Below are 25,987 nucleotides of genomic sequence, written 5' to 3'. Positions count from 1 at the left end.
AAGAACAGAGAAGCAACACTTCCAGTGTCATGATTTTAGTCTTAAGATACCTTTTATCATTTAACAGCACCTACAGAAAGATGTTTAGGTTAGACTTTCAGGGTTCCTTTCCTTACAAGTTTTCTACACTTATTTTTATCATTCTCTGATATTCTCTGATAGCTGTATTAGCAACCTTTGTAAAAACTACTTGTGACGTCCAGAGAAGATAACTAAAATAGCAGCTGGGAAGTAACGTCAGGAATAATAAACTCTTGAAACCAATCATCACTGTTTTCATGTGAATAACCTGACAGTAATGCATCAGGAAAATAAAAATAAGGAAATAGAAACATAGTGATGTAAAACATAGGTGTAAAGCAATGCACTCATAATAGCAGAATAGAATTTGTGGGCAAATCTAGGTAGAGTGATACCAAGAAATTCTCCTGGACTTAGTTCTTCACTTCGTTGCAGACAACAAAGTTGTCATCACAGAAAGGACTATCATGAATTCTGGAAAAGAAGACTGCAATGCAAGCTGTTGACTTTGGTTAATTTTTTTGTTAAACTGTCAAGAAGACATAAGAAAGAATTGGATGAGAATGAGAACTTTAAGTAAAAAAGATGATGTTGGACATATTCCATAGTGTCAGCTGCCATTCCACCATCATGGTGGGAGTAACCGATTTATTGCATGATTATGGAGGAGCCTTCTTAATATATATTTCAGTAGAAGGTTCTGAATACTAAAAATGACAGAGCTAGCCAGCAGTCCCTTATGTGATCACACTTTCAGGTGTCTGTCTCCACAATTGTGTAAATTCAGAGAGGGTGGCTCCTTTTAGCCTCTGAGCTATCACTCAACATTAAAATCCTGAAAGTTCCAACCATATTTCATCTGGCCCTTCTCTGATGATAAGCAGCAGCAAATATTGGGCAGAATACAAGAACATGAAGTATTGTCCCCACATCTCTTCATAAAAACACTTGGGCTTCACCTGAAAATTGTTAGTACAGTGTATTGGCATTGCTATGAGATAGAGTGGCTGTGATGATGCTGTGACGTTACCAGACTGAGTCCACTAAAAACATTTTCCATGTAAGGCAATAGGACACTCACTCTGCCAATACAAATTTAGGCTGATTGTGGCATTTTATGAAAGGGTTTGTTGTTATTCAAGTTTGGGATGGTTTTGATTTTTTTTATTTTTTTTCACAAAAATAATAATATATCAGTATATTTAGATGCACAGAAGGGAAAGCTACAAAACTCTAGACCAGAAATGGATTTATTTATAAGTTATGAAATATGAAGTTATCCTTAAATACAAATAGTAATAGAAACAAACAGAAAGCTTGTACAAAGGTAACAGAAGAAAGCTTAAGTGAACAAGGTCATGCTGGAATCATGTGAACAGAACTCGTGATTTTTTGTGATCATTCACATTTAAAATAAAACTAGGTCCTTACCTCTGTGATTTACAATGCACGGGGAATCTGGAAATCTTGCCCCAAACTGACAATCCATTGTTTATTGTGAATTATATGGGCTTAGTATGACAAATCTATGTCCACGTAAAACAGGATAAAATACTATTTTCTAATATTTTTCATTCAGCTATCTTTTCCAGAAATGTTTCAGCAACCATGTTTCAGCAACCTGTGTGCCATATGCGAAAATATCTGAGTTATGAATATGCTGAATTCCTTTCCAAAGATTTATTCTCCAGGGACTTTGAGCTCAGCATGGGTAAAATGCTAAGCATGAAGATCAGAAGGCTTTTCCTTAATTCTGGATTGATTCAGATGCTTTAATATAATATTGTTAAGTTTCTTCAGCTCTTCTATGTTCTTCTTTTCAGATAGTAGTCTGCTTGATATTTGGTCCACCTCATTTCTAGTTTGAACTTGAAAAGGAAAATGTACCATATTAAATTGGCAACACTTAAGTCAAGAGCATCACTACCTTCACTTGTATTTCTGTGAGACTTTGTAAGGAATTACGATGACTAAAATTATTTAAAAAGAACACAACTGCAGAACTTAATAATAAAAAGTTAGTTATACATCTGGTGGGTTTACCTGCTCACTACATTATTTTTTGCTTGTTTTCTGGATTCTTTTTTTTAGTTTAGTGCAGAGTAATAAAATCATATATGGCTCAGATAATTTTTGCAGTTTTCAGGAACATATCCATTAGTGTGCACAGGGAAATGTCTTATTTAGGGGCTTCAAAATCCAATTTGTGGTTAAGTATGTGTGTATATTTTATTTTAAATTAAAGAAAAAATTATTGCAAATACTGGCATTTCAAGGCCAGCCTTCTCTGGCACACCAATATGCACTTTTAGAGCTATTTTTATTTTGACCTTCTGAAGTTAAAAAATTTACCCATGGGTTTTGAAGCTTAAGTTTAATAGTGGCAATGCTAAATGAATCTGTGCATGTGGTTTACAAACATGTCTGATTATATAACACACTATATATATATGTATCTAATAAAATGTAGTAACATAAACTGAAACACGACTGGAAATCAGTTTCCAGGCCTCCACCAACCTGACCCAAATCAAACTGCTTTAATTCTTATAACAAAGTTTTTCACTTTAGTTTATAATTTTTTCCACTAAAGCAACCCAATCCTAATTTTTCTATATCAAGTCTCTACTTTTAGCAGCTCCATGTTAAATAAATCTGAATTTCAAGTACGATATATTTCAATTAGGATTTTACAATCATGTTACTCAAAATCTACTTTATGTTCTTTACTTGTCTGATATTTCTTTGAGTGCCTGTAAAAAAATTTAGTCAAGGCTAGAATTTCCTGGCCTAAAAGAATAATCAGGATTTTCTTTATGTTTCAGCAAATTCCCTACTAGAGGATATAAGAAATCTTGATTTCATATGGGTTCCAATTCTTTCAAAATAGACTTATAAATTGAAATCATGCACCTCAGAGTCTGTTCAATATTATTAGCTCAGAAAACCCCAAGATGACAACGGTTCCATTAATCAGCCATGTCTTTAGCTAAACCTGCCTGATCAGCCCTAAAAGTTGGAACAGTAATTGTGTCTACAGACTCAATGCTACATGCAAATCTTGATAAATGTCTAATTCTTTTTCTTATGCTTAAGACTTTCTTAGTTCCAAATCAATTTCCAGTCAGTACTTTGATGACAAAGTGTCAGGTCTTGCTTCAGGTAGCCTGATTTAAATGTTAGCCTGGGTGGAATTCCAGTTTCAGTGGAATGACCCCAATACTGAGTTTTATCTGGAAATGAATGGAAGGCACATTGCCAAAGTATCCACTGTCATACAATTACCCTTAAATTTTAATTTCCAGTCAGCATTTTTAGCAACACAGTACATTGCTGCTGAGATAAATTCTTCACAGATGTCAAAGCTCACAAATCCTTAGCACTAAGAATAAAATTGTGCCTTTTAGCCCTGAGAGAGTGTTGTTTGTCTGTGCTTCTGCCCCTAGGAGCATGATCCAGTGCCCAGCCAAAGCCTTTGACCACACAAATACAGGAGTAGAATTTTATAAGGTAGCAGGACACATTTCAGCAAAGTTCTTTTTTTGCAATTGACCCTATATTTTTAAGAACTACTCTTTAGTTTACTTACATATTAAGAATATTACAAATGAAACAAGTGCCAAACTGACGATCAAAGTAAGAATAAAGATGACGAAGAACAAACACTGGTTTCTTGTGCTGCTTCCTGCCACACTTTCTCCAGTACCACCAGTGTTCTCTTCCTGATCTGTTAAGAGATGACAAATCATTTGGTGATTCAATTTTTCAAGGTTAGTTAGGATAAGCATGAAAAAATGCTTCTGGCTTCATGAAATGATGCAGGATACATCGTATATTGGGTCAACAGGTTTTGTTTTGATATTTTATGAAAAGGGAAGAAATCAACTTTATGAACTCAGCTTGAATTTGGAAATATAAAAAATCATACCTATGTTATATGTCATAGCTGTTAGAACACGTTCAACAAAAATGTTTCTGTTGTTGAAGTACAGTGTTTTGTTGAAGTTGACCTGTTTTACGATTTAGAGTTTTACAGTCATTTTACACATACAAAGGTTGCAATGAAGTTTTCATCAGGCAGCTTTGTAACGGTTTGATTGCATTTAACCTTTTCAATAGGGATGGAAGAGAAATTCATATTGAAAATCAACGTACATATTCATCCTCTAGGTATGCTTCTTTTTCTGTTTAATGAGAAGTATCCCTGGGACAATTAATTTCCCAAAGTAAACATCTCAGTTAAGCTCCTAATGTTGGATAGAATGAATGTAGGTCTTGACTGTTTTATCTTAAAACAAATGTTTTCAATATTCTTCATCTTTAGGATTTGTTGGCTTCATTCCAGTAAAAAATTAGGTACCTATGCTCGCAATTGTCAAGAGTGGAACAGACTGTCATATGGACTACATATGTTGTCCTTTAAGCACAGGAAGAATGAGGGGGAAAAGGAAAGGCACTTGCAATGTTGACCTTGAATCAGCTTAACAAGCCAGTTCATTGCTTTTTAAGGAATGTGTCGCATATATAGGGAAAGTCAGTAGTCAGTCTCATAGAAAGAGTTGCAATCAATGTGAGGTGGCAGAAAGCACCAAAGATATCAAGTCAAGTGAACACCATGAGGAAATTCATGTGAATGTAAAAAATTTACACTTGAGCCAGATTTGTTTAATCTTAAGTTTGTGTACTACTGCAGTAATTTACAAAGATTTGGGTTTATTTTCTGTCTTGAAGGGAGGAGGAAGCTAATGTAATTTCACTTTGGTGTCAGTCTCATACATACTAAAATTACATGCAAATTACTGTAATTTATCCTTCTGTAATTGGTGTCTTGCCATTCTGAAAGGGAGAGTAGCATGTGCATCTGTGAAAAATGTATTTCTAGACCACGTTCTTGTTTTAGCTGGTGGAAATCTCTGAGATCTTTGCAACTGAGCCTGTAATGATAAAGCTGAGGAAAGGCTGTATATGCCATTATAACGCTTTAATAATGACCCTGCCTAGGGCTGAGCAATTCACTGAGCTGGTAGATCTCAGGGAATATCTCTGGTTTTCTTTGTTTTGTGTTTAACCCACTCCTGTCCATGAGTAAGCTGAAATATTTTCCTATTTGTCCTTTGAGGTTCTCTTGTTATTCCCTTAGCATTCATAACGAATGTACTACACACTAAGTGTCTGCACCAATATTGCTTTGTAATCGGAATAATAGGGATGGGCAGGGCCTGCTACTGCTGCCTGCCAGGCATCCTAAGTTATCAATAGTGGTCTCAAAAGTGCTCTGAGCTCACTCTGCCTAATGAATGCTTCTTACTGTTTAATCAGGCTGAGCATGCCAGGCTGCAGTGTTGTGAGGATTGGTGAGCACACATTCTTGTCAAACTGCAAACAGTGGGAACTTTTTATCATTTAAACATGAAATTACTGCATGGCTTCTACTGAAACAACCAAACAGTATATACATTTTAAACAGCTTTTGACATGTCTGTGATTTTCTGGCAAGAGAACTAGAGTTTATGCTGCTGAGTAAGGTAGCTGACAGGATGAGATATCTACAGACTCTCCAAGCTTAAAAGCTACATTAAAAGAATCCTAGAAGGAGCCAAAGGGTTTTACAAATTTATGAATAAAATACTTACTAAACTACTATTTTTTACTGTTGAAATGTAGGGAAGGGCATGAATGTGATTATTCCAGAGAATCACATATGTTTCCACAGAACCTTGTATATTTACCAGAAAAGTCAGTAATATTGTCCAGTAAAATTGCAAAAGAAAGCAAAACAGTTACACTGAGTTTCTTTAAAGTTAAAATTTATGTACATCATTGTCTTATTTTCTATGGGTAGAAGAGACAATATCAAGATAATCTGCATATCAGAATTTAGTACGCTGTGTCTAAAATGTTGTGTTAAATGCAGAAACCAGTACCACTCAAGCTAGTTGGATTAGGAGAAGTTAGGGGACTTGGAAACAGAAGTAATTAGAAAACATTTAAGACCCATAACTAGAACATGATTAGGTTATGGCCCCTCAAAACACATTTCAACATAGCTGTTGATCTATAAATTTCTTCACATAACTGAAACTGTAAGTAAAGAAAGTCCAGAGAGTAAAAGGCTTTCACAGGATATTTCAGGTAACTGGTTTGAGTTCTTAGGAGATATGTCTTAAAGGAATGAACAGAAATTCTCAGGTGCTTCTATTGCCAGATATGAATTTTAGTGCTTGGGAAGAGCTATGATGCTATTTATTTTGTAAGTGTATATTGGACATTACTATAGAGACATTATCCTGCAAGTGATCACCTCATAAATCCCAACTGAAATGCAAGATAAGTTCAGGTTTGACAGTAAATCCCTAACTAAATGGAAAGATTTTCAGGAACCTAAGCAGAAATACTCAGCAGGGACAGCTAAATCATTGTCTGATCTAAATTATGCCATTTTCAATCTTTTTCATACATTTTTCAGTACAGAGCTTGGCATACTTACTGGCCTCTTAGGCTGTTACCTCAGTGACGCACAGTATGGATTGTATACATAGAAATGCATAGATCACCTATCATACATACCTAGTGAACGCTGGGATTCAGCTGGGCAAACATTTAGCTTGTTTAGGTTGTTTAGGGAATCAACTACGTAAAGTTTTCCTTCTTCATGAGTATCAGGCAGGTTAAATTCCAAGGGAGGCTTCTCCATTGTCTTAGTATATTATCCTTTAATACGGTGAGTACTTGGTAAGAGGTGGTGTGAGATCCTGACCACAGTGAAAGCCAGACCGTCACTAACACTTCCAGAAAGGATGTCATTCAGGTTCTCTTCTTTCAGCATCAAGTAATTGAGAGATAAGACAGGGAAAGCGGGTATGAATGTAGAAATAAGCAACAAGAGTATGTGTCTGTTTATACACCTTGGAAAATCACTGAAGTTATTATTTGTGAAAATGGAACAAAAAATAGTAGTCTTGTAATGCATTTCTACTTCACACAGTTTGGGAGAAATTTAAAAAGCTTTTTCTTCAGACTAATAGCCCTTGCTTTAAAAAAGGCACTGCAGGAGGTTCAGTTAGTAAAAACGGTTTCGCTGTAGAGTCCGGGTGCATGAACTCAGTGAATGATCCTTAATATAAATACAGTTTTGAAAGAAGATTATATATAGAAAATAAGCATTTTTAGGGAAGTGGCTTCTATGTATTGCACATTATTCCTTATCAGTCTTTTGCTTTTCTTTACACTACTCTGATAGCAAAAATGTCTTTTGAAACAAGCTAGAAACTTCTAGCTATGAGGAGATGCCGACACCCTAAGTAGGCATGTTTGTCTACAATTGTCACTGAAAACTCCCTCTGTAATTATTGAAGAAAAATATATTCCTCCAGATAATATCCCTCTTATTCTAAGATATATCTTTCTCACCTTAGAATCACAGCCTAAATGTATATTTTTCTTGCTAGTGAATGTAAGGAGGGAGCCCCCACAGATTAGTTTAAATTGGGGGTAGAATGCATCTTACCCATTTAGTATTTTATAAAGCTCCCAAATTCAATTTTATCTGCCAACATAAATCAGCACTTCATGGGATGCAAACCTCCCTTGATGACATGTGTTAAGCACCCAAGGGTGATTTCTGAATCCTAGAAGGGTTGAACTGTCCTCTTGACATGCTTCTGAGCCTTCTCTTCCTCTCTGAGGAATACAGAACACAGGGTGTCCAACTTCTTAATATAACACTTAAATTAAAAACCTAAAATTTTAGCCCTAATGGTTTGCAGACAATACTCACTCTTTCCCTCATCAAACCAAATGCAGAAGATTGTTGTAATTCCCCCAAATCTAAGCACAAAGTAGACATTCAGTGAGCCTCAGTAAGTCTGAAGACCAAGCACTGAAACCAATCCTGACAACGGGACAACAGGGCTTGTTCTCCTGCTAGTGGAGACTGACAGGACTATATGGACACTTTCATTTCTTTTTAACAGTCCATAAGAAAAGATTACAACTTTTTTTTTTTCTCTCTGTTCAAAAGTGCTGCTTCAAAGCACAAAGAAAATGCAGAAAAGATGGCATAATAGGGGTTAATCTTACCTAGTATATAATTTTTAGGTGTGCAGCAGTAACTTCAGGACAGAGGGCTGTGCCTGCTGTCCTTCCTCTAGAACATGACATGGTACCAGGCAGCAGTCTGTGAGCCACATCCCCACCAAAGCTCGCTCTGTTCTGCTGTCTCCCCACATCCACATCCTCAGCCAATGCAATCACTATGGAGCCCTGTGTTTGAGCAGCGTGCTAAACGTTACCACTTTGTGCACAAAGGCTGATGGTTATTTTTGGGATTGCGAAGAGCAGTTGTTTCTCTATTTTGATTAATGCCTCCCTGCAGCTTCAGGGAAGACTCTTCTTAACAACTTGAGCTGTAATAAATGTGAGTACCTTTGATTTATTAGTCTTATGAATTATATGTTTCTGCACTTGCTACTAATTATTTAAGTATTTGTACATGTAAACACAGTGAAGATTACCATTATTAATTCAAAAAAGTTTATATTACATTAGTTTGATTCCATTGACATGCCAAAGGAAAAAGGATACAACATCAGTGTCACTGGACAAAAGTTTTGATTATTTTCCCAACAAACCAATCTAAACATTGGGACCTTTGGATTCACTTTATCTTGTACTTTCACCTTGCCTAAAGAATTTTTTCCCCAATGCAACTTTTAAATTTCTTCCTAAGTTGTTGTGGTAAAAAGAAAAACTTAGAATGAGAACACACTGAAAGTTCTTTACAGAAAAAAAAAGAAAATAAAATCTAAAAGGTTAAGAAACAGGAGAATGAAACATTACTTACAACATTCAGGTAATGTGCCAGTATGGAAGAAATCAGCCAGTGAAAATCATGTGAAGAAAACTCGTTCTGAAGTTCCTTTCTCTACTTCTAGTCTCATAGGAAGCTGTGGAGTCCTGCAGTACCCATAAAGATAGCTATGAAACAGACAGCCCCTTTCAGTCTATATTTAGTGTTCAACATGGCTAAGTATACTCACTTCACAAAACTGATCTGCTAAAACTGAAATCAGCACATACACAGCTCTTTTTTATTATATTGGAGTCATGATAATATCCCATCACGGAGAATGAGGGTTGTTAGTGATGATCAGTATTTCACTAACCTTTTGGTTAGTGCTAAACCTCTCAGGTTTAGTGCTTGTCTGAAATGCATTTGCCACGCTGAAGAGTCATATCTGCAACACTGTAGCTATGAGTAACCAGTTTGCTATGCAGCAGAGTCATATCTACAGTATTGCAGTCATAAGTATTTTAAAGTCACAGACTAGAAAAACCTTTCCCCCCTTCTCCCATATACTTTATGAATTCAAATGGAACAGTATTATATGGTGGACTAATTTGCCTGGCATACTTAGTTGCTGAAAGATTAAACTCTGATGAACTGGTGGTGAGTAGTGTAATTGATCCTTTGTTGACAGTTCTTTTGATCACCTTTTCCCTTGCTGACATTGCAGAAGGCAGTGTTACAGCATGCTGTATTGACAGACAGAGGGACTGCAGCTCAAAACAACAAATCCTTTCTGAAGCCCTCCCATGTCTAAAATTCTGAATCCCTTTAAACTGCCCATAAACACATTTATCTCTCAGGAAACAACAGAATAATCAGCCTGACTCATATTTCCCACCCTAAGCTGCCATGTTCTGCTGCTCAGAATTGTTCCCTTTCTGTAGAAGGCTCCTGGAAGTCCTCCCTCCAAATAAGGATGTGCAAGCCAGAACTAAAAAAAAAAAAAACAAATAAATAAAACCAAAAACAAAACAACAGTGATTTCCATACCCCAAAAACTCCTGACACCAATAAAAATGTAAGAGAAGGACCCAGGCCTCTCCAGTTCTAAGCTTGAAAAGGTCTGCAAACCCAAAGGATGACTGCAGGGCTGCAGAAGAGCCACCTCTGCAACAGCCCTGGATGCTATGCGGGTCACTGTGGGCAGCAGCTACAGCATAAGTGGGAAAAGAGCAAGCACCTGCTTGGCCCCCTGCCAGAAGGTGCTGCAGAAACTCTGGGCAGGAAGCTATCAGAAGTGCCTGGCAAAGGACACCAAAGGTGACTATGCAGAAGCCACAGGAAACAACAGCTGGCTCCAAGGAACAGTGTAGCCTAAGGGAATGGTCTTGGGCTGGGCAAGTACAGGCACACAGCTTCACCTCGTTCAAGGATCAGGTGTTTCTCTGCTTGTATGACACTGACACGAGCTCATCATCAAAGTTTTGTGTAGTCCAAGTGATCAGTTTTGCAAGCCAAACAAGTTCTTACATAGGGGAGTATTTGAAGGGTGAAAAAAAGAGGGTAAAGTAGAAAGCACAACACATTAGTAAGCATTGACTTTCTGGAATAGGTTCAGCTGTAATCAGAAACTGGGAGGGGGAAAAAAAAAACCAACCACTCCACCCCAAACCCAACTCTCCCTTATCAGAGCAGGCAACAGTTTCCAGGAGGCAGTGCTGTTTTCAATTCAATGTTTACTTGATCTGCTGATAAACATTTTAAGAATGTTTACTTGAACAAGCACTTTTATAGATCTTCAGGTTCAGAAGCTCCAGTCATCTAGGTTTTAGTAACTTAACACCTCCCCGCCCACTGTTCCTAAGACAGTTCTGTTACTGGCATATTTCAGTTCTATAAAATCAGAAGTTGAGGTTAAAAGAGTAGTTTTCAACATGATGAAAACAGGGAAGGTGGAATGGTTCCTCTAAGACAGAGGACGTGTTCCACAGCACCAAAACCAGAAAACTTTTGACCATTGGAGAAGCAATGACAAATCAAGATTAGGCTGTTGTGCAGACCACATGCAAGTATGAGACACCTTTGAAACACAGCAAGGTAGACTTGCATGTACTATCTCCTAACACACTGGGAATACCCCAAGCACATGTCTGAACCAGCAAATAAACAAACCCATCCCTTTCAACCTTTAGGTTTTACCAGTGTTACAGCTTTTCATTCATGGAATAATTATTTTTACAGAGAGCCGGCAGTGAGAAACATCTTTATTCCAAAAATTAAATATTCCATTTCAGAACACAAGAATCTTGCTTTTATTTTACATGGAGGCAATTATTTGTAATTGTAATAAGTATTTGACTGTCAGTGGAAGTTACTGAACTTCATTGTCCCTTGTCAGGAGAAAGTTATACTTACATAGGAATTTCTTGTCCATCTACCACTTTAGAGTTTTAAAAAGTTACTAAAATAATTCCACACAAACTGACATGAATGGTCATCTTTTCATATTAGCACATTCTTACCAGAACACTTGGTCAATGAATTCCTTTACATTTATATAAAGAACCCAATCCAACACACAGCATTTGAGTACAGTTATCCACCCCATTTAATGCCCCAGTTACACCATAATCAACCTTTGGAGCTAGGAGGGGGGGCTAATGTATGGTAATATAATGTATCCCTGTACCAAATGTTACATCAACCTATATACAATGTACATGCAACTAAGCAACAGCATGCATTATATTTACAGACTATGTAGCAAAGCCGCGCACAACTTCAAACTGACTAGACAAGTTAAAAAATTCATTAAAATGTTACAAATTTATTTGAATTATGAAAATTGAACGCCATTGAATGGGAATCTAAAAAAATTCCCCCACATCTGCTCTTTTATCACGACATTTACTTCTAGCCTTTGTCCGAGCCTTGAATGCTGCAGAGTTGTACAAGTGCTACAAAACAAAAAAAAAAAGAAAAAATAATTACATATTGTCAAAAGGCTTATGCCCTTGAGAGATTTTTCATGTTACAAAACAAATGAAAATATACTTTTATTAATCTTTGAAGTAAACTCACAGGCCTTTTGAAATTTATGGTATGCTATCTTTGCACCAAAGGCTAATTTTAGTATATATATACAGACAGATATATATTTAAAAGAAACTTGGCCTGTATAAGAAATGCTGAAATATGAGCAGTTCTGGAAGCCAGTCAGTCTTAAACATCAAGCAGATACCATGTAGGCTACACTTACCCCCAGATTAAACTTGATAACATCATTCCCCAAATTATATGCAGGATTAATGCATTCACAATCAACAAAACAAGGCCAACCTCCCAGTGTCCATTTCACACTGCAGAGTTTGGGATACAGTCTTTATAAAGACTCCATTTTCAGTTTCCTGTGGGTCCCTCCCCAAAAACATGTATCTCTCAGAAGAGAACAAGTTTCACATGCATAGAGAATGAATCTAGTAACCCAACAGCAACTACAACCTTCAGACCCCCTTGGAAAAAACACAGAAGCAGTCACACACCCAGCAGAAAATCTAAGAGCTCACAGAATCATACAAGTAAGGCTGGGTTTCATTCAGGACAATATGAGGCGCTCTTAGAACTACAGTGACAAGTGTTAACAATGACAGCTTCTGAAGTGCAGAAGTAATTAGAGTACGAAGTAAAGAAAATTCATAAAGGTGGAATAACATACCCTTTCAAAACGGGATATCTTCATTGTTTTAAGGGTGGCAGCATCCAGCATTACTGGTGGACCAAGCTCAAACACATTCCGAAGAAAGTCATTTGACTAAAACAAGAAACACATCAATTTATCAGCTTCCCCTCTATATCAAGTCTCTTGACTACTGTTGACTACTGTAAAATATCAAGTATTCCAGTAAGAAATACTAAGATTTCTGTCAAATTGCTGCTATCTTTTGTAATTAAGTCAAGAATACTTCCTCCCCTTCACCAGAATAAGGCTAAAAGCAGTAACTGCCACCTTGAGAAGACAGACAGCTCCTCCTGCCTTGATATTTTTGTCCCAGCAAATGAGACACTGTTCTATTCTACACAATATTAGGCAGCTGAACAGACCTGTATGGTTTCACAACACACCAGTTTTAAAATATCTGGCTGTGAAAGTAATACCTGAAAAAACTGGAAAAGCTGCTATGTGCCTGAGCTCCCTCAGTCACACAGAAATTCCATTAACACAAGACTGAAGAATTTACCCCCATGATTATCACAGCAATTTGGGAGCATACATTCCTAAGCTATAGCTCCTGCTTCTGTAACATATGTAAACAGATGACTAGTAAACAAGCAGTTCCCAGAACAGAGATAAAGATTTATGCTTTCTCTTCTGGAATGCTGCCATCATTAGGCTGCAATAGTTGTGTTCATTATTTTTTACTAAAACTTTGCCCTTCTTTGACAGGTTTGAATAGGAAGAGTGGAGGCATGCAGCTTTATAGCACAGACATCTATACCACTCTGCTGAAAGAGAGCATAAAGATTCATGAAAAACCCTGAAGCTAAAAAGATATTCAGCTTAAATTTCTTACTTCTTGGAGAAGTCGACTGCTAAGCTAGAACACCCAGGCTACAACTCAGAAGCAGCTTATCCAGATCACTCTAGCTCACTGTAGTTACTTTTTTAAGTGCTATCTTTTAATACCTCAAATGCCAAGCTCATCACTTCACTAAGTTTTACTCAGGATTTTGTAATTCAGACTGAATTACATCAAAGATGCCAGACAGGAAGCAACAGTCTGAGCAAGTGTCAAAGAACAGCTCACCTGCAAATGATATTGCATCCCCGAGCCCAGAATCTCCTTGAATGTCTCGTAAGTTTGTTTTTTAACCCAGCAGTCAATATACATGCGCTCAGGTCCAAACTTCACCATCTCTGTAGGAAAGTCACGCTCCTATGCAAAAATCAAAGGAAACAACATCTAATCATTTTAATTGAAACAGTCTTCTGTACTAGGAATTTTACAGAGCTCAGCAAACTTTATTTTCACTGATAAATTTGGCAATCCAAAACCTTCCAAATAACATAGTATACATGCTACAGATTGTATTTGTTCATAAGGCAGAGGCATACCTAAATATCATGTAGAACTTGAAGCTGATATTCTTCATGATTAAAAACCTTTTTAAAAAACAAATGCTCAACTTTAAAATTACTCTAAGAATTGCATTTACCTCCAGGAAAACCAGTTCTGAGTGCAGAAGTCACCTTTAAGTCAGCCTGTAAGCCTTATTTTAGTCTCTACCTTGCAGATATGAGTAGCTACACTTGAGACAGTGGAATGTAACAAGTGCTAATAGGTGACTCAGATCCTCCTACAGGCAGAATCCTAAAGGTGACTTCTAATAATGCCAAGCCTTTTCCTTAGCTTCCATGATGCTTAACTATTCCCATTATCTTTGTTCAACATTCCTAAAAAAAAAGCAGTTTTATTCCACATATGTGATCAGACTATGAAATCTCAAAGCAGCTTTTTTCTTGTTTCTTTCACTGACACAGTAATTCTGTTTAATAATAAAATTGAATAATAAGATTGTAACAAAGACAAAAGAATCACCTCAACAGCCCGTAGAACATCTCTGAAGACAGATCGCTGCTTTCTTTTATCCACTTTGGCCCGGTGCTTGTTTCCATCAGTAGCCAGAGCTCTTAGTTTCTCTGTTAGAAGGTCCATATCTTCATAAAAGAAATCCTAGGTTACAAAAAAAAATATTTTTTTTTTTAGGTTTGAGTTTATTTTACAGCCTTAACCTCTTTTCCCACAAAAAAGAAAATGGATCTCTAAATTTTGGTCATGTAGATCTCTACAATTTCTTTGTTTTGACCAGCCATGTGAACCATACGGCTCCATCAGTGTGCATATACACCTGCCAGTTTTCTTCTCCATAATTGCAAGGGACTCAAACTGTTTAACAGACCAGCTGAACTACTCCTGCCAACAAACTGAGGGCACTTTAATGTTGTTAACACAGGATTCATGCTGCTGGAGGCAAACCATGAGACACCATTAGACTGACACTATGGAATATTTAGCTGCAAGTCTTGTATGGACTGGGAAATTAGGAAGAATGTTGTTTTTTGTTTTTTTTAATGCTTAACCCAACATTTTAAGTAAACTGTTATAAACAGCTTAGTGTTATTCACTATATAAATTAATACATGCTTTACATATATATGTATTTTTTTCCACTGCATTTGATAATTTGGCAGTAGTTCACCTGGACTAGTAACAATGTATGCAAACTTATGTAAAAACAAGTTTTTGTGGTTTTTTTTTTTAATCTGAACATTTTGTCATGTCAACTGACTAGAGTGAACTAACTGCATGCTTTCTGAATGGAACTGGTCAAAGGCAAATACATTAAGTATTTTTAATCTGAATTGTTTAAGATTCAATGTGAATAATCTGTAATGATTAAAAGGGTATTTCCTCAATAGAACAGAAGAGACTGTAATGAATAGAGCCTCATTCGCTAATACATTTTAAGATTTTAATTACTTGCGGTCAGCTTGACCAAATAAAGGATCAAGTTGTGGTTTCCATTTATTTTTTTCCTTTCAAAGTTGACTTCCACAGCCAAGAGACTCAAATCCACACTGCTTGCATTTATACAGAAGCCTTAACATGACTAAAATAGTCCAGTGCTGTGAAACTACCATGCAATATGAGTTATTCTTCTCAAGTTACTTAAGTAAGAACACTGAAAAAAAAATACTTGAAGTCAACCAGTTTTCTACCTGATTTTTGGCTGTGAAAGCAGAATTGTGCAGACTGTGAATTACTCAAACTTGTCTGCATAAGCATCTGATGAATGTTCCCACTACACTAAACAATGCTGTTTCATCCTGGAATCTCTCGAGAGGCATCTTTTTTATTCTATTTTAAAAGCAGGTGTTAGATTTAGTTTTAAATCTTGCATTCCATATTTCTAGCTGCTATTAAGTAGTGTTTGATACATTTCGTTATATTGGTCCTGTTTTGCAAGACAGAAATTAAGTGTAAAACATAATAGCTGTAAATTATTGCTATACCCACTTAGACTGGGGCAGACTCACTAGAAAGAAAATAAACCATGGAATTATTTGCTACTTGTTGGGATTCAGGGTGCTATGCAATACAACTTAGGTAATTTGCCTCCTCATTGTGCCAGTTAAAGAAGGTTTAGCTGCTGACAGACATCTACTTACAGCATCTGTTTCCCGTGCCAGTTCAAACAGAAGTGCTAGCGTTTCTCCAGCAGCTATTCTCATGTTGAGATCATCACAAGACAGCAGACTTGGAAGTTTATGCAAGTGCCTAAGGAGTAAGTCATATTCCATTAAGATCTAAATTTTACCAACATTGTTTAATTGCATACAAAGAGTCATTACAAACTGCACTTTCCACAAAAGACACTCACATTTCAATTTTTTTCTTCACTTCATTCATTGGACAAATGGTCAACAACAATGTCCATGCTAAGAGAGCACTGACATGAAGCACAGTATTATGGGTACTTGATACACCATTAGTGTCTCTATCTCGCTGATATGCCTTTGTGAAGATGTTTTCCAGGCATTCCATAGTAGAGTACAGTTCCTGTATGAGGGAAAAATATAGTGGAAATGGCTTAGGACTCACACACTTTCATCTTGTCAGTTTACCATGTTTGAAAGGTATCAATCATCCTCACCGTAATGTCATCAGTCACAATGAAACAGCAAATCCCTAAGCAGGTTGCACACTAGACAGAAAAGAAAACAAAAAGTGTCAGGATTTGACAAAGTTACAGTTGACTAAACTTTCAAACTTCGGACCTTTGAAATTTCACATCTGGAGATTAAAACCTTAGCAGAAACTAGAAGTGTCCAACCCTGTTTAATTCAGCTTCTTCATAATACTTAGCTCCCAATTCCCATCTATTCTCAGGATGATTTTACAGTACTTCCTACTCGCAAGCCTTCACTTTTCATGTATTATTTTAAAATAGCTTACAAAGCCCTTGAAAAAGCTACTTGTGCCACTTCACCCAATGATTTTAAATCTCACTAGGATTCATAAGGAGAAATTATTCTGATAACTCTATGATATTTATTCACAGCTGTGGGAAATATTTTCCCCTTCTGATGACTATTACAATTAAATAGCATGAAAACTCTGCCCTTGAAAAACCTTTCCTGGAACTTTCCAACTTCTCCTGCAGATCTGTTCCCTATGCCCCATATTCTAGTCCAATTCCTCTTACAAAGAGTAACAAAAAAAACACTTGAAAATTATATTTCCACCAACCACACTGCACTCAAAACTACATTTGAACAAGACAAACTTTAATAGCTTTTTTTTGTTTGTAGAAATAACTGGTGTTGAACTAATCCTATCTCCTTTTTGTAGCTAACAGTAACTGTTGTGCCATAGCTTGACTAGGAGTACCCAGCCACGTAACAGTAAAGGGAAGTTGGAGAACATTAGTTTAATCTCTGAAGTTTAAGAAGAAGTAAAACTTTTGGCAAGAGCTTTGGACAATCTTCCCTCACTATTTCAAGCCTACTGCTGATGTATAGATGAGATGACTGGGCAAAAGTAACTTAAAAATACCTTTGGCAATATGGCTGTATTGTTTACAGATATAGCAAATACATGTACGTGTATGTTGGGCACATATATATACATGTATATGTACATACATTTGCTGTATGTATAAAGAAATGTAAATGCTTAAGTAACACTCCCGTGTTGTTTAAGAATAAAATTAAATTTCAAGAATAAAATAAAATTAATACAGGAAAGATATATCACTCAGTGGGAAAGTGAGAAAATATTTTCTAGGTCCCCAGTATCAGCCCCCAGAACTGCAGTGAGTTCAGACACTTGACAAAGCAGTACATGTAATGGCTGGAGAAGAAAATCATGTTCAACTTTCAAGTGGAACTTTTTAAGCCAGTGAAAAACTGCCATGCGTCATCCAGGGCATATGTCAACAATATGAGTACACACTAGTGTGGTAACCTTTAGTTCTGGATTACACAATAATGAGCTGGTCAAAAGCAGCCCTCTGTCCCTTCTTGGCAAATAAACATTTCATACTTACAGCCTGTCTGGCTTGGATACTGGCTGTTCCATCACAGACAATCTTCTTCAGCACTGGACCAAGTGTCTTAAAAATCTCCTCGCTTTCAATTCCTGACCCCATCTGCACACACAGCAGACACGCCAGTCCAGCAGCTGCACACTGTTCATCACTCTTACCTAGGGATTAACACAGTGATCAGCCATCACCTTTTGCACTGCCTTCCTCCTTTAATCTTTTAAAGATCACAGTCTGAAAATATCTGAATGGAAATTCAGAAACCAATAGATAGAAGATAATTTAATTTAATTTTCTAGGACAGTTAAAATGTGACACCTAAATTTAAAAAGTAATATTACCTAAATTATTAAGCACTCTGTAAAATACTAGAGAACATTCACAGTCTTAATTTCTTTTAAACTATATGCTATTTCATAGGGATTAATTGCTTTCTAATAGCATGCATGTTTATTACCTTTCTTTATGCAGCGCTCAATGCTATCAGTTAGAGTCATTCTCCTTTCCATGATAAATTCATATAGTATTTTAGAAGAAAATGCACTTTTCAGACTTTCAAGGGCTGCTTGTCTTGTCTTTGCACTGTCAGAGGAGAGAAGGAAGACCTCCTGAAATCAGCACATATGAGCTAAATTTCCACCTTTACTTTATAGTAGTTTATATTTGTATGCACCCAATAGTAGAGTAATACACTGCATCACCATGAAGAAATGAAATGCTCTGAATTGCCTGCTTACTCAAGGGAAGCAAAATTTTGTTTGGAGATAAGAGTTCACAGTAGTATTGCAGGCTGGAAAAAAAGTCACTCTGCTTCAATATATTATGAAAGGAAAGTCTAATCCATCCTAAAAAATTGGTAGAAGGAAAAACATTTATTTAGATCCAGAAGTCCTCCCCCTCAGAGTAAAAATCTCAGCAAACATCAAAAAAGATTTGATGTGTATTTTCCTTATTAAATCAGAGAAAGCAAGAAAACAACATATGAATGTGTTTCTTCAAAGCAGACTGTACCTCTTGTCCAATGTAAGATCAATAAATCCCTTCAACTTGTATTCTAAGTCTTCTTGAGTGGCTTCTTCATCAACTTCAGGCCCTAATCCAGGAAAAATAATTTAGTCCTACAGATACACATCTCATTAGCAGACACAGTAGTTCCAACACAATGTTTTTAACATTAATAAGAAAGCAGCTTAACATAGACAACTGCTACAGAATTGTTCAGTACCACAACAATATAATGGTGTTAAACCTACTATATCAGACTGCACCCTAAAATGCTTTTTAAAAACTGACCTATTGATACATTTGTGCTGTTTCTAGATCCACTTCTTATACATGCCAAGAATTAACGAGGGAGTGAATCAGGCCTTATATAAATTTTCTCCATCTGATGACCATCAGCCAATCCTGTCAACAACATATTTTCATCCAGTCCACTACATCTACCCCTGGAGTACAGGAAGATGTTCACAGCTGATGCAGTTAGCCAAAGCAGCCTGTTCTATATGGCATCAACTCATACACTTCTGCAACAGGAGCTCAGTTAAGAGTGGTCCATATCCAGAGATGGCTCCCTGGTTATCCCCCTGTAGCAGGCTTTCAGGTCCCCTCCTCTCAACAAAATTACGTTAGAGCATTCCAGTTTGCAAAGATGGTAAACGAGACAAACAATAAATCTAGCTCAAAATGGGCAAATATGACTCTTCCCATCTTAAACTCTTCTGTAGCTCTTACTGCTTTAACTATCTGTTATAAACATCCATGTCTTATAATTTATCTTAAAATTCTTACTGTCTCTATATTAGCACTCTATCTTATTGTCTCTATATCTATATTCTAATAGAAAAGAGCCTGATAGTTTCACAAACCTGGAGCGTATTCTTGCCAAACAAAAACAATAGCCACTGGATTAACCATCACATAGTGTTAACATAATGTCATTATTTCATTACTGCTACTTACAGTCTACTATTTAAAACTACTAAATCAGCTCAGGTTTTATGTTTTTAAAAGGTGAAAAGATATAAATAAAACAATTTACCATCCTCAGTGAAGCTAGCAGGATCACTGAAGCCACTGCAGTGGCTCATAGTTTCAATTGAAGCATCTTCATCACTAAAAGGCTGCACATTTCTGGGCTGACCACCTTAAGGAAAAATGAAGACAATAGTTTGGTCATTTTTCATACAGAGAAGGAAGTTCTGAGCAACAAAAGTAGAACTGAATCCTCCCAAAGTAGATTCATTCTCCCTGACCTGACCACAGAAAGAATGTTTCCATCCTCTGCTGGTTCCTTTACTCCCACCTATTCTGAAGACGTAGTTGGCTCTGTTCTGGAGATCCATTGTGAATAGTGAGGAAGGGCCCACCTAGCACCAGTCCAATTCCTACTCTAGGTATCGGCTGACTTCCTACAGTACATTTAAGATCTTTCTACAATCAACTTCATGTTAATGCAGTTTTCTGTGACTATGCTTTAAAAATAAGTCTATGTTAATTTAAGTGTTAGAATAAGCTACCTAAAAAAACTGCCATTTGGCCTCTATTTTTTAATTTTGAGGGACTTCAAGACAGTGGAAGTTAAACCTTTAGGCAAACATACATTACCCAGCTTAATGCAGGATTTATGGGATTAAGTGTAGTATGTGCAGCATCAGCAATGTCCAACTCTTTTACTACTGAATTACAAACCAGAACATCAAATGCCTAAACAAGGGATAGTTTTCCCTCTTAGGGCCAAGAAGGCCTTGGTGCAGCAGCTTCAGACTTTTTGAAGAAATCAGTATTTTTACCAGTGGTCACCTCTCTTTTCATATCTGTTATTTCTCCAACAGTTCCCAAAACATTATTTACAGAACTCTGAATTCTATTTTTAGTTATTTTTTTCTAAATTATTTAGAAGATTGCACACAGCCTTACCAGCTTCAGGCAGGCTCCCTGACTACCAAGACCCCAAAGAACTATTTTTATCTAGGCAGAATCAACTTTCAGTTGGATCAGTGCCCAAATGCTTTCCAATGAAGTTAGTCACACTCCGGAAGTTTTGCTGCTTTTAACTGTATCCACTTGTATCATTAACCATGACCCAAAAAAACCCCACCAGCCAATGCACGAGCCAACAAACTTGGAAGCTCATCGCTCTCACACGGCCACCTTCTTGCTGCTGCTATCCAACAGGGATTCTCACTACCCCACAAAACCTCTGTTCTGCCCCAAGCACCAGCACTTCAGACACGCACATTCCGCATTTGTATGAAGACCGCTTATTTTATAATACCCTATTTCAGGCTAAGCATAAGGGGGTTCAGCAGCCTTTCAGGGCACGACACGGTGACACACAGCCACAGCAGCGGGCGGACCCTAGGCCGGGCCGCCCGAGCCGCCGCTGCCCTGGGGCGCTCCCGTCGCCGCCGGCGGCGCCAGCGCGGCCGCACCCGCCGCCCCCCGGCTCCCCGGCGCATGCGCGCAGCGGCGTGAGGTGGCGGTTTCGGGGACGGCTCCTGTCACCCGCCCGGCCCCGGCCCGGCCAGCGACAGCCCCGCGCCCGCGCGCCCTGCGGCTCAGCCACCACCCGCGGGCAGGCGGGGCGCCGCCGGACAGGGCGGCCATCCCGCGCCCACGGGAAACGCCGTCTAGACCCCGCGCCCCCACCCGCCGGCCCGGCCGCACTCACCGGCTCCGCGCTGGTGGTTGCTCCCCCGCTTCTTAGGCTTGGGCATGGTCGCAGCGGCGCTCGGCTCGGCTCCCGCGGCCCCTCTCCGGGTCTCGGTCTCTCTGCTCCCCCCCGCCCGGGAATCAGCGACAATCAGCCGATGGAAGAGCAGGAGCGCTTTTTACTCCAACGCCTTTGCGAGGCTGACTTCTCGGGCCGGGGCAGCGGGGGTGATTGGCGAGAGCAGACGGAGGGCGAACCGGCGGCAAAGGCAGAAATCCCCGTGGAGGCCCGTGAGCGGAGTCGATGCATCTTTCTCCTCTCAGACACCCGGGGCTAAAGGCGCGGAGGGGGCGCTGGAGCCGCTTTTATAGCCCCACCGGGCTGCGGGGGCGGGGCTCCGCGCCGCTGCAGCCAATGGCCGGGCGTTGCGGCGGTGGGCCGCTGACTCAGCAGCGCGAGCTCGTGACGCGAGAGAGCTGCTGCCCAGTGGCGGGGCTGGGACGTCAGTGGCGCCTCGCGCGTCGCGCCGCGGTGCAGGCCGGGAGCGGCGGGCCCCGGCGCCAGCCCAGGGCGGTTCTGGGGGCGCCTGAGGCCGCGTGGGGCGGGGACAAAGCCGCCCCCCTGGTGCCCGCTCCCTCCGTGCCGGCTGGGCTCCGCTTCCGGCCTGGAGCCATGTGCGCGGCTCGCAGTGGGAAGGGCGAGCTCGGCTGGGCCTTGTGCAGCTCTGTGGGTGTGCGGGGCCGACGCCGGCACTGCTCGCCGTGTAGGTGGGGAATGCCGGAAGGGTCCGCAAAATCGCACAACTGTTTGGTTTGGAAAGGACCTGTGGTGATCATGCAGTCCAATACCCCCTGCCAGCAGCAGGTGGCACAGGAACATGTCCAGGTGGGGTTTGAATGCTCCCAGAGGGGAGAATCCGCGATCTCCCTGGGCAGTCTGTTCCAGCGCACCCCCACCGGTAAAGTTCCTCCTCGTGATGAGGGGGAACGTCTTGTGTGTTAATGTATGGCCACTGCTCATCATCCTGTCGCTGGGCACCACTGGGAAGAGTCTGGCACCATCCTCTTGGCACCCACCTTTGCCATACTTACATGCATTAACGTCAGCAATGTCAGTGTTCTCTAGAATAAGCAGGTCCAGCTTCCAGTCTCCCCTCATAAAAGAGAAGCTCCAGGCCCCAAATGATCTTTGTGGGCCTCCACTGGACCCTCTCCAGTAGCTCCTTGTCTTTCTTGTACTGAGAACCCCAGAACCACAAGTGTGCCTCCTCACTTAAAAGCAGATATGCAGGATAAATGCCTTACTCCTTCCTAGCAGATTTTCTTCCAATGCAGAAATAATTTTTTTCAATTGTATCTTCCAATTTAGAGACTTGTCTTTTATGGTTTTTAATCCAAAATTAATTTTTTAATGTTTTCTGCTAAACACCAAATAAATAACTAAATTAATTAATTAATAGAAATACAATAGCTTTCCTGACCACCAAACAGAGATTGGTTTATGTTTCTGAGCTTCTGAATGTTTGTGAATGTTCACTGCTAGGCTGTATCAGAACTGCAGTGTTTGAGGAAAGGAAGGCAGTTTTGCAGAACATGCTGAAAAGTTACATAAGACCCAATCGTGATTATACTGTTTGAATTCTGTTGTGTACAAAATGTATTTACACTGACTTCCAGAAAGGTAAACTTCCATAACAATTCTCTATATGTGCCACATGAAAAACAAAGGACTTAGTGCCCCCTTTGTGCATTCTGGGTCAGGAAATGCTAGAAGTGTCTATTTCTAGAAAATGGTAGCTGGCTGTACCTGAGCCCAATGTTTTCCATTGCTGCGCAGCATGAGACTCTTGGTGAACAATTCCCTGGACATGGGAGGTTCAAATTTCTGAAAGGCTTAGCCAGATCTTTTAGCATGCTGTTTAAGAAGAAAAGAGAGAGAAGTCAGTATGTACTGCATCTGTACAGGATAACACATAAATGTCTCAAGGGCACAACTTTTTCTCCTTCAGGATGAACTGTTAGAGCAAAGGACAGCCTTCCAGGTAAGCTGGCAAAGGAGTGTCAATTAAATGCAGAAGGCAAAACTACTCTTGGGTACACAAGACATTATTAGAGCAAGGGAGCAGCACTGGACACACTGCCACACCCAATAGGAGCTAAGCAAATGTGTGGTGGGAGTATTTCAGCTGTGAGATGCCAACAACACTTGAGTGAGAGCAGCTGTGTCCTGACAATTTCCTATGTTTACCCTCATAATATACACTGATTACAAGGTGCAGGCTGACCGGCCTCATCAGAATTGAAATTTCTGCCTTCCAGCTTATAGCTGTGTCTCACAACCGAGACAGTCTGAGGCTGCCAGCAAGGATTTGGTTCAATGCCGAAATCCTTGCAGGTGTGGCAGTCTGAATAATGTGCCAAACTGTGCATGTCTGTGTAGCAGCTCAGGTGCAACACCAGTGGTACCTCATGGTGGAGTTGGAAGAATTAAGTATCATAGCCCTTGGATACTTGAAGATGATGCTGCCAGGAGAGGTGGAGCTAGTGCTCTGGAGAGGGAGAGGAGAGAATGCTGCAGATGAGGTGGGAAAATCAACAGCTAAAATATGAAATGCTGTTGCCAGACCTAGACAACTAGAATAAATTACAAAAGGTGACAAAACAAAAAAACTTGTGACTGCTTTGGGCTTATGACCACTTTGCATTTTACTTGGGCTTCTGAAATATGATGTCTCCAGGTTACTGAGATTCCCTGGTTATTTGATGAACAGTTAAGTGAGATCACACAGGAGGACTTGTGTATCACTGCTTAGTTTTGCTGTCTGTCTGACAGAACAGGCTCTTTGTCTTGACTGCTGACTTCTTGCCCATTCTCCTGATTTATCCTATTGGCAGGAATGCATGGCGCCAGTAGGCTGGCTCAAGACTTTCTAACAAAAATCTTTGGCTAAAAGGAGAGTCACATGGTGTCAGCAATCCATGTTCCTATTGTCTGACTTGTGCTGGAACTACTGATGTCAAGAGTGTCACAGTCCCAGTGGCACCAATGATGCCAGTGGTAGGTGAGAGGTGACATCCTTTGGAGAAAAGTGTTTTATGGAGTAGCAAGGCAAGTTGGGAGTGGAGGGTGGTAGTAAGGTATGCATGACAATGACTTCCCTAGCAAGTACCACAGCACCCAAACAAGAATAGCAAAGCAATTCTGGTGGTGGCTAGAAGTTCAGCCAAGAGTATAGATCACCAGTGACCATCCCAGTGACACAGTGACAAGGAGGTCTGAGATCAAGCCAGAAAAACCAAGCCAGTGAGACAGGGTCAGATTCAGGTTCAGTGACAATAACCAGGACAAAGCAGCCGCCAGTCTGGTCATCATTAGACAAGCCCACAGTGGTGGAAGGATCCAAAATCATCTCAATTGGGCTGGGATCTGGATCAGTGTGTGGGGCCAGGCACAGCCATACCCATAACATAGCTGAGACAAGGATTAAGGGAGAGCTTCAATGTCGGCACAGTTCTTGAGCAAAGCAGGTGGGTCTCAATTCTTACAGCTCTTTTTCATGCAGCACTCTAATTCAAGGTCACTCAGCTGCACCACAGCAGAGCTGCCTTTGAGCACATGCTGACTAAGGCCCCAAGAAAAGGTCTAATTAAGAACTTCACTCCAGCTGAGGGACATACATATGTGACTGAATCAGTTTATGTGGCTTAGTATTTGTGTGCCAGAGTTTATTTTAAAGACATGTAAACTATCATAATTTGTGACCATCTGGAGGCATGGCCAGACATCTCTGTACACTATTAAACATTGTAAAGAAGTCAGAATTGAGGGAATCATATGGATCCTTGATATTTTCCTCCTCTTTTGACACAATGCTCCTGTTATCTTGGCATACAAAATTCTTTGGATTTTCTTTTTCCTTTCTGCTGGTCCTTAAGACATGACTGTCTTTGAACCCAGAAGAGGATCCAAAGCTCATTCAAACCTGAAAATGAGCATTCCCTGAACAAATAGTGCAAAATGCCTCTGTTTTTAGTGACCTACCTAGGGACTGACAAGCCTTCAGAGCGTGTGCCTCCAAGTAGTGCCACAGTCCTCTCTCTGGAACACTTAATGCTACAAATGCTGTCAGCACTGACACGTAGTCACACTGCTGAAAATAAACTGCCTGTGATAACTTACAGCCACAGCCCCCTCAATTGTGGCTACAGTTGCTACAGTGGAATGCTTGCTTGGGGGCTGATTTGACTCTGCAGGCAGAAGAAACCCATTTATTTCCTTTGCATAGGTAGGGCACCCAGTCTCATGTCTTGGGAGAAAAAATAAGTCTTAAAAGGGAAAGCTCGTGTCAGGTCTTCACTGAGAAGGTGCTCGGATGAGTGCATGTAGCTCTAGGTGTACATGCAAGACGTATCTGATCA

At 39.6% G+C, this 25,987-nt stretch overlaps 2 protein-coding genes across 7 annotated transcripts; both read right to left on the bottom strand.

Annotated features, from left to right (window-relative positions):
* Positions 1 to 230: 230 nt before the first annotated feature.
* Positions 231 to 9,792, bottom strand: LOC131591447 (leucine-rich single-pass membrane protein 1-like). Of its 6 annotated transcripts, none has more exons than XM_058862162.1 (6): positions 9,060 to 9,792; positions 8,864 to 8,976; positions 8,101 to 8,283; positions 6,589 to 6,837; positions 3,611 to 3,748; positions 231 to 1,889 (listed from the first exon to the last, which is right to left on the bottom strand). In XM_058862162.1, exons 4-6 carry the CDS (start codon positions 6,713 to 6,715, stop codon positions 1,741 to 1,743), a joined length of 414 nt encoding a protein of 137 aa, XP_058718145.1. In that variant the 5' UTR covers positions 6,716 to 6,837; positions 8,101 to 8,283; positions 8,864 to 8,976; positions 9,060 to 9,792; the 3' UTR covers positions 231 to 1,740. The 6 variants fall into 6 exon arrangements, with proteins under 6 accessions (XP_058718145.1, XP_058718144.1, XP_058718141.1 ...); XM_058862161.1 differs by lacking the exon at positions 8,101 to 8,283 and adding an exon at positions 7,529 to 7,701; XM_058862158.1 differs by lacking the exon at positions 8,101 to 8,283.
* A 1,266-nt stretch (positions 9,793 to 11,058) lies between these two features.
* Positions 11,059 to 21,921, bottom strand: LOC131591799 (interferon-related developmental regulator 1-like). The gene is made up of 12 exons (XM_058862863.1): positions 21,588 to 21,921; positions 19,956 to 20,060; positions 18,926 to 19,007; positions 18,372 to 18,496; positions 17,918 to 18,075; positions 16,523 to 16,573; positions 16,250 to 16,428; positions 16,038 to 16,146; positions 14,407 to 14,541; positions 13,615 to 13,743; positions 12,525 to 12,620; positions 11,059 to 11,766 (listed from the first exon to the last, which is right to left on the bottom strand). Exons 1-12 carry the CDS (start codon positions 21,631 to 21,633, stop codon positions 11,677 to 11,679), a joined length of 1,305 nt encoding a protein of 434 aa, XP_058718846.1. The 5' UTR covers positions 21,634 to 21,921; the 3' UTR covers positions 11,059 to 11,676.
* Positions 21,922 to 25,987: the final 4,066 nt, after the last annotated feature.

This window comes from Poecile atricapillus, chromosome W (genome assembly GCF_030490865.1).
Source record: "Poecile atricapillus isolate bPoeAtr1 chromosome W, bPoeAtr1.hap1, whole genome shotgun sequence".
In the NCBI taxonomy this organism is placed as follows: Eukaryota; Metazoa; Chordata; class Aves; order Passeriformes; family Paridae; genus Poecile; species Poecile atricapillus.
The sequence above is the reverse complement of the archived record's forward strand: the minus strand, read 5'-3'. Positions and strand labels throughout refer to the sequence as shown.

Excerpts from the sequence above, each read along its gene's own strand:
- LOC131591799 (XM_058862863.1), bottom strand. The coding sequence starts at position 21,633 with ATGCCCAAGCCTAAGAAGCGGGGGAGCAACCACCAGCGCGGAGCCG. Across the intron at positions 16,147-16,249 it reads GTGAAGAAAAAAATTGAAAT|GCACTTGCATAAACTTCCAA; the intron begins GTGAGTGTCTTT and ends CTTACTCCTTAG. Across the intron at positions 12,621-13,614 it reads GGATGCAATATCATTTGCAG|TCAAATGACTTTCTTCGGAA; the intron begins GTGAGCTGTTCT and ends TTCTTGTTTTAG.
- LOC131591447 (XM_058862162.1), bottom strand. The coding sequence starts at position 6,715 with ATGGAGAAGCCTCCCTTGGAATTTAACCTGCCTGATACTCATGAAGAA. Across the intron at positions 3,749-6,588 it reads TGAATCCCAGCGTTCACTAG|ATCAGGAAGAGAACACTGGT; the intron begins GTATGTATGATA and ends ATCTCTTAACAG. Across the intron at positions 1,890-3,610 it reads ATTTGTAATATTCTTAATAT|TTCAAACTAGAAATGAGGTG; the intron begins GTAAGTAAACTA and ends TTCCTTTTCAAG.